Raw genomic sequence first — 8,249 nt, 5'->3', positions numbered from 1 at the left:
TATATATATATATATATATATATATATATATATATATATATATATATATATATATATATATATATATATATGTATAGCTTGTGGTATTGATGGAAACCTTGATGTAAGAAGGGATGTTCCATTAAAGTTTTCAGGTTTTTCGTGTTTATGCAAGCTTTTACGAAGCTTTCGAGATTTCCAGAAAAATCTGGACTGTTCGCAACCGTTGAAAGCATCCTGAATTTGTCGAAAATGTTGCCCAGTGAAACCAGATCATGATTTGGCAATTTATTCATTGAATCAAAGGAGATATTTTCACCGACTATTTCGACACATTTCTTTATAATCCTACATAGATCCAAAAGCGGTGTCCTAAAATTGCAAGAACGAGTATAAATAAAGTTTTCCAAATGAGTTCATAGTGTTATTCATAATCACGTGTTAAAATTCCATAGTTCAAAATACATGGATTTCATCGACCAGCATGATCTATTCAGGTTGCTTCACATTTTCTGAAATTGTTCCATGGCCGTACTCAGCGGAAAAATGATCAAAAAAAGTACTTCAAGTAATAATCAGACAAACGGAAGTTCCGTTTGCCAGTGATCCATACACACGTCGTATCAAGGTCAAAATGTCCCAAGTTTTTCTCGTGTAGAAATCGCAAACCATCTAAAAGTTGGACAGCAAGGCGAACTAAGAGTGTCTGCAAATTTAAAAGGCTTCCAGCAATACGAAAATGAACAATCTGCGTAATTTCTGAAGCTGAATTCTAAAAAATCTAAAATCATGGACAGTGAAAACTTATCAATCTGACTGAAAGTTTTTGTAATTCAAACAAAGATACTTGTTGTGAAAAGAAAAATTAAGCACTGAATTTTACTGTAGCATGATGATCTCTACATATAGATTACTTACTTTATCGGTTTCGAAAATATCAAATTGAGATGATAAATTTCGGTCATTTCCATCGATATTTTGGCCAATTACAACACTACAATTAACTCAAAGATAGCCAACAGCTTTGTCGATAAATATAGAATTTTTTTTCAATAAAATGGAAATAAATTATTCTCCATTTGTTTTATTATCTTGAGAAACAAACCACCATGTTGATAAACATCGTTCAATGCTATCCATACCAAATATTCCTGGAAACAGAAAAGTCAAAAAATGAAATAAAACTTGCCAAACATCAATTTCCGAAATCGTCAATTTTTTCTTCCGCACACAAAGCATTTCATAATTGCATAATGTCGGTTCAGTAACAGAAATTCTTGAAATTTCTTGTAATTTCCTTTCCAGTTGTTTGAAGTGAGTAATAAAAGGTTTAAGCGATGACAACGGCGTCTTAGCTACCGCCGCAAATGACCATTCCATAATAAAAAGTTCATGACCCTAGAAGTAAACAAATAATAATACCAAAATATAATCACAAATAATAGCAGAGGCTGAAGAAAAACAGAAAATGACTAGAACTATTATTGATTAATTTAATGATATCACAATGCACTCGTAAAAGCTATCCATATTATTGGACATACCACATGAATGTTTTACAGCCAGCGAGGGTTTTTTTTTTCATAAAATATTGCACTGATTTCGCAGTCACAGTCTTTCAAAATTTTTTACACCCTTAAATTAAACTAATTCATGCTCTATTGATACACTGTATACAAAGACCATTTTTCAAAAGACCGAATTTTGACTAAGTCTTAATCTCGTGCTCAACCTCTATTGTTAGAAGTATTTCCTGAATTACCGTAGTACAATCTACAGCTGACCATTCTTGACAGAACGGACTAATATCTGGCCGCCTCCTGAAATTGTTCGTACTTTTGGTCAACCGTCTTTGGACACCGTCGATACAAGAGAAGGTTTCGCATGAACTATCATCAACTGGTGTCGTGGGTTCACCTTCTTCCGCTTTTCGCCACATCAGTTTCTCTTCATGCATTTTTTGAAATGCCACAACATCCTCGCGATCACGTTGTTCTGACTTTACTCTTTGTCTCTGAAATATTAATAAAAAATATGAAATCCAGAAGATTCAGAAACCCATTAAAAATTAAGGGAAAGCTGCTTTAAATAACCATAGCACGATAACTTGCAATAAACTACATGTACACAGTGGGCAAGAAAATGTCGGTACCCTACGCTCATGTTCCACTGCCGCATGCTGCTGTAACATGCCATCGAAAAAAGATCCTTCCGGAGGTTTATTTCGTTCATATAGAAATTCTTGAACTACCTGACACAGTTCTAGAATAACTTCCTGAAAATTTGCACTGATCACAAGCTTCCCAATCATTCACCTGAATTTATATATTACAGAATAGAAAAAAATGATGAATGAACAAAATGAAGTCCATAACAATTACTCACATTTCCTTTCAATGATGCTGCTTTATTATCTAATATCTGCTTAAGTTTGTCGACATCCTTCAATGAAATACCTTTTACGTTTTCTAACGCAAGGAGTGGTGTCCTAAAAATAATATCGAAAAATTGTTCGAAGGATAAATAAATCTTTCAGTAAATTTTGTGAGGTTTTTATGTGGACGATAAAATCATTTAAAAACAAAATATGAGATAAAAATTATCCAGGGTTGGGATATTGATGCTGCTTTAAATATCACAACAACAACAACAACAATAATAGAGCGCCTATCAACTAAAGGAAGAATAAACATGAAGTATAAAAAGGCGAAATATTCCAACATACCCGGACAACGGATACGTTTTTGGACATTTTACGTGAAGATCCAACGAGACGTAGATTTTGCCGCTAGATGATCCAACAGGTTTTAGGCGCAAAATAACGTCAAGTGGTTGCCATATCTGCAAAAAAAAAATCCAATTTTTATAATAAATTCTTCGGAAAAAGTTTACATATAAAGAATGTGATGACAGGTGAGTTCAAAAAATCTTCGGTGAGTTCAAGTGTAGCTATTCAATGACTACTTTAGTAGTGTTTAATACACAAATAGGCAAGCAATTATAGCAGTTTTCTTCCGATTTATAATCATTTTAATTAGCGATTAACTAAAAATACGGCAGTAAATGAGCATGCAAACATACTCATATATTTATAAAATTGTATAATTGGAGTTATCTATGATTCGTATATTATGCTAAAGCCAAATAATGTTAAATGAAGAGATACAACCTGACAAACATTTTAAAAAAAAATGACACCACTGCATTATCAAGAAAGATAATCAGTATTTTAATACAACAATCTGACTCAACAAACTTTTCAAGTAAACAAACAAATAAATATGATGCAAGCGCTTTTATATCCAATCATATATGTGAAATAATTAGTTAAATGATCATCCAATCTAATCAATCGATTCAACAAACCCTCCAAGCATTTTGGGCAGCATCAAGGAAGTCTTCACCATATACAGATTCCAACACTATACGTTCATCTCCTTGCCGCTTTTTAGCATCATCCAATGTCCCGCCAATGTCACCAACTGCACCATTTCGTTGCTGACATTGCCGTTTTTTCATCGTCTTTATAATAAAATTTCAGTTTAACGATTTTATCGACTGTCTTCTCTCATTAACCTGGAAATTACAATGATTAATATTATGATATTACCAGCAATCATGATAATAATTGTAATTCAGTATTTGGGAAGATGGACAAAAGGATACTGTCTCAATAAGTCACAAACACATTTTACCGATGCAATTAAACAGCCATAGAAAAGAATGCGAAATGATAAGCTATACGTATCTATACGTATCACATTCAGAAAATGTATCCATCTTTGAGCTAGATAAAATTTTAAGTGACGCTTAAAGAAATGAAAAAAAAAATGTAAGAGATACTTTCAAATAACTTAGAAGTTCTTGGATTCAAAACTCAACTTAAAAATTATTCTTTTTTGCTTTATTACCAACTCTGTTATTACAGCTACATGCGACCATTTGGAAACTTTCTCACTCCTTATCAATTCAATCACAAAGATCTTAATCTGTCACTAATATTTCATATTTTCATTTCCAAATTTTAATGAACAAATCAAAAAGCATTTCCATTGGATAGTTCTTTCAATTCTTATTTCAGCTAAGAAGCATCATACTACCGAAGTTTTGCCAGCATCTACTTCAAATAAAGAGTCCATTCTCTAATGCTTTCATTATCCCTCAAAAATCTACCAAATAGTTTTCCTATTACTGTAACCAAAGCGTAACAGTATCACTACTTTCAGTTCCACTTCAATTAATTTGCAATATTCTCCATACTATCTCATAATCTCTACCATTTTATCCCCGCTCAAATCCCCGCCTTTGAATAATCCGAGTCTTAGCGATATATCAAACACTTTGCAACCATATCAGACTCACGGTAGGTTTGCAGCTCAGTCCTGATGTTTCGCTGTGCAATTCGTGATTTGGTTTGCTATAGTAATTTAGCTATGGTTTTATGTGGAGATTTTGTTGAGGTGGGCATGATTTTACGGAGAGTTTCCCGTAGTTTGGGAAGTCTGTCACGGGTTATTTCAGGGAGACAACTACAGCTTAGTTCCTGAAGTTGAGTTTGTTGCCGGAATTCCAGTTTTAACTTAAATTTGCTTCAGTTCACTTTTTAAGTTTCATTCAGGCTTCTTAAATTATATTATTTCAGTCAATGAATAAACAATACATTGATAGAACGACTCGTATGATACCGCGATGGGTGTAACCACAACCGATAACGACGAACAAGTAGCAAGTGACATGACAGCTGCAAAACCAAAAGAACGACAGTTTCAGGTTATTTCTTTTCAGATTTCGAATGAGATCATCTAACTTTGCGAAAGCAACAGTACGATATTACTTCTGTCAAGCTAAATTATATTTGTTGCTTCGGAGAACAAAGTTAGGTTAAGTTATCAAATTATTGGGCACTACGACAGTAAATTTAATGTACGAGAAATGTTCGAATATTTCTAGAATATTCAATATATACAACCGGAATCTCCTCACCTCTATGACAGATAGATACACAATATGCTTGGTATTATTACTATTGGTACTTTGGTACCATTTTGCATGATGCACTTGGTACTATTAATAAATTAGGTTTCGACTCAAATTTAATATGTTTGCAGGTTGTCCCTGTTCCAGGGACTTTTACTCGTGGACGTTGGAAATGTTGGGATTATAAGGATAAAACATCGGAAACTGGTGCAATCATTGATTTTACAGACAAATCAGAGAAACATTCGCTACGTAAGTTATTGTAACATCCATTTAATTTAAACTTTATTATTTCTGCACTTTTTCTTAGATTGTCGTGATAAAACCATCCTTAAACTAGTGTTGTAGAAGTATGGGGAAAGTGGTATAGGGACAGGATTTTTTGACAGATGTAATTTTCATTTTTATCGTTTGAAAACAATTAAGCGAAGGTTCGAGGAATAAATATTGCAAAGTTCCGCTTGAGACCTTTGATGAGGTATGAGGAAGCTGTGCTAAGCTTCATTCCAACATTTCACGTTTTACTTTTGGAAATTAATTATGAGGTCTTTTAGTTCTGTCCATAGTGACTGGTGTATTTAGTTCTACCCTTGCTCGGCTATTTTCACATATACCCTTAGTGATGAATATTTCCGGTGTTACCTATAGTATCAGGTAGAGTTCGCTGTAAGTCAACACTTAAAGTTGTGGATGTAAGTCGAAGGCATTCACTTTCAACTTGAAGTACTGTTTTCGTCTCCACTGGCAGCCACTCAACCAATTATTCTACCTTTCGCTATAGAAGAAAATGCGAATAAATTTCCGAACATTTCACGACGTATTGCAATGGGAATTTGAAGCTTAAAAAGACTACTTGATGTGGTAACTTGACTTGAACAGTTATACCTTTTTACAGCAATCAATGTTGGGGAAAATCCAACCGGATGTCGGACTTTCATTCCGCATGGTCAAACAGATACAATGAATCATATGACAACTGAGCCACATTTGATTCCAGCAACTGATACGAGTAGCGCAGGTTCTGGTTTTATTATCTCTTTCTTTATTACGTCATCATATTCAGATACAAATCAGCTTTGTCACTATGGTTAAAAATTTTTTGAATTTTGAGTCCGATTTTCTTCCATACTAACATTCGTGTTAGAAATTATAAGATTGAAATTAGGTTTAAGTGGAAAATTCCGTTTTGAACGTATTATAAAGCGTGTTTTGGTGAACTTCAAACAAGTGAATGCCAGTGTTGCAGTTTTTTAAAGAAATCAGAGAACCAGCAACATTCATCTTGGTATTTTCAGCAATATCGCAAGCGATTGATATATCGAATGCGGGGAAAGAATCCAGTACAATCGTTGTTACATCGATTGCCCCTCCATCCGCAACTCCAGTGCACGGTACTCCATCTTCAGCTAGTACCTCCCCTGTGATCAATAATGCAACTATCATTGAAACTAAGGTTTTATTTTTAACTTGTTTATGGTCATCAATGTCCATTCATTCAGCTAAGTATTTCGTTCACTGATAGCTTATCTGCACACCGAACATGGCTACTCATGCGTTGCTGGAAAATATTTGAAACGGGGACTATTTGAAATTGTTCAGATAATTAACCTGAGAGTTAAAAGACACTTGGCCTGTTAGCAACATCTGAAAATATACTTTTATGTGCATCACAGTTTGAATCCGTGAAGTCAGCAACCGTGACATGTTGGTCGAAAATGACAATTATTAGTTTTTGTATCGTTTAGTTTGTATTAAGCATAACTTCTCTTGTGTATATCTTTTTTTCTTCAGGGAAAAATACCAGATCACGAAGATTCAATATCACTGCAAACTACAGCTTCGGCACCCGTCCTTAACGTTGGAGGAGTGGCACCAGCTCATACACTTCAGTTCTACCGAGCACCATCCGCTACCACCTCCCATCTGCAACCACTATCGGTTTCTGTTAATTCAAATTTCTTCGCATACAGAGTTTATTGCTTCGAAGCGTGTTAATCTTATATAAGTAAAACTAATTTGTTCCTCTGGTTTGCTAATTAAATATGCTTAGTGCTCACCGCTTTCTTTTCGATTTTAGATTAAAGGACTTCAGCCGTGACTATTCCAGATTTTCTCGCTTGAATCAGATAACTTTGCTGAAAATTTGTCATTCTTTATCTAGAAGTGCGATTTTTGCCCATCCTTGTAATCATATCCTTTCTCTGACATCGCATGCCAAGATGACATTTACCCGTTGCTAGTGAATTGAGATATAATTCGCTTTGTTAGAGTTCACTTTTATGTTTATCTGAAGGTGGTAAAATAATAAATAGCGTTTTCAGGAACTTCCTGATCCGAATCTCGTGGTTCAATCATCATTTGTTCCCGAACCGGTTGCAACAAATATACCGCTTACTGTGGCTGAAACCGATGATCTGTAAGTTTTCTCTTTCCATAAATTTTTAACTCATCTAATTTTAAGAGTTATGTCATGTTCAATGCTAATACTTCTAAATTTTCTGTGAAATTTCATACGTTTACCAGAAATATTAAAATAATTTGCACAATTCTCCTTCGCCAGATTTCTGTAGTTTGTTATACGATTCTCTTCAGCACTTTTCTAGTGGAAGGAAAATACTGGAAATTGTTGAATAACGTGGCAGCCCTTTCATAGCAATACGAGGTTATTGACTTTTTTATTAATTAACCATTCAATATTTTACGTATTTTTGGCCTTAGTAAAGAGTAGGGAAGTCTATTTATGAGATACTGTAATGCCACAGTATCAGTAGTCTGGGAGCTTTGTGCTAGTTTAATGCTATTTCATTACATTTCCTGAAGATCATCTCAAATATAGTGAGGTATAAATAGTTTGCTACTATTACCGTTACTGTTTCTAATGATACTGCAGTTGCTGTTCATCTTTTTCAAACGTTTCTTCAATGTAAGCTTGATTTTATTGTAAAATATACTTAGTCATGCACGAAAAATGTTTTTCTGTGGCAAAAACAAAAGTATTCATCTGATGAAATCTCAAAAACGGAAAGATTTGACAAAGGGAACAAATTTTGCAATGTTTTTTGTCGTATTTGAATTTTCCCAACTAATTGTTCTACAGCAACTGTTTAATATATTTATATTGTAAATTTGGATAAAGAAATATTAGATTTTGATTATGTAGTTTAAAAAAAAAATTGTAGAAAAGTATTGAGTTAACTTGAGATATTGTTAACATTTTTGGGTCAATCCGACACGAATAAACAAATAAATTTTATATATATATATATATATATATATATATATATATATATTAG

General features: G+C 33.7%; 2 protein-coding genes across 2 annotated transcripts in view; one reads left to right on the top strand and one right to left on the bottom strand.

The window, feature by feature from the left end:
• Positions 1-3,498, bottom strand: part of LOAG_16335 (PEK/GCN2 protein kinase) — a gene marked incomplete at both ends in the record, with an annotated part of 12,936 nt that extends 9,438 nt beyond the window's left edge. Inside the window, 9 exons of the mRNA XM_020448987.1 lie at positions 98-351; positions 543-751; positions 898-973; positions 1,085-1,377; positions 1,742-1,993; positions 2,087-2,254; positions 2,365-2,467; positions 2,705-2,820; positions 3,346-3,498. Of these exons, the coding sequence (XP_020305810.1) occupies positions 98-351; positions 543-751; positions 898-973; positions 1,085-1,377; positions 1,742-1,993; positions 2,087-2,254; positions 2,365-2,467; positions 2,705-2,820; positions 3,346-3,498 (1,624 nt within the window). The remainder of the gene's footprint in view (positions 1-97; positions 352-542; positions 752-897; positions 974-1,084; positions 1,378-1,741; positions 1,994-2,086; positions 2,255-2,364; positions 2,468-2,704; positions 2,821-3,345) is intronic.
• A 1,118-nt stretch (positions 3,499-4,616) lies between these two features.
• LOAG_17837 (TSC22 domain family protein 1) overlaps positions 4,617-8,249 on the top strand; it is a 21,480-nt gene continuing 17,847 nt past the window's right edge. Inside the window, exons 1-6 of the mRNA XM_020450502.1 lie at positions 4,617-4,749; positions 5,088-5,208; positions 5,852-5,974; positions 6,252-6,409; positions 6,748-6,894; positions 7,278-7,372. Of these exons, the coding sequence (XP_020305809.1) occupies positions 4,669-4,749; positions 5,088-5,208; positions 5,852-5,974; positions 6,252-6,409; positions 6,748-6,894; positions 7,278-7,372 (725 nt within the window). The 5' untranslated portion in view covers positions 4,617-4,668. The remainder of the gene's footprint in view (positions 4,750-5,087; positions 5,209-5,851; positions 5,975-6,251; positions 6,410-6,747; positions 6,895-7,277; positions 7,373-8,249) is intronic.

The sequence above is a fragment of the Loa loa genome (assembly GCF_000183805.2).
Source record: "Loa loa unplaced genomic scaffold supercont3.136, whole genome shotgun sequence".
NCBI lineage: Eukaryota > Metazoa > Nematoda > Chromadorea > Rhabditida > Onchocercidae > Loa > Loa loa.
Note: the sequence above shows the minus strand (reverse complement) of the source record. Positions and strands in the feature narration are given on the sequence as shown.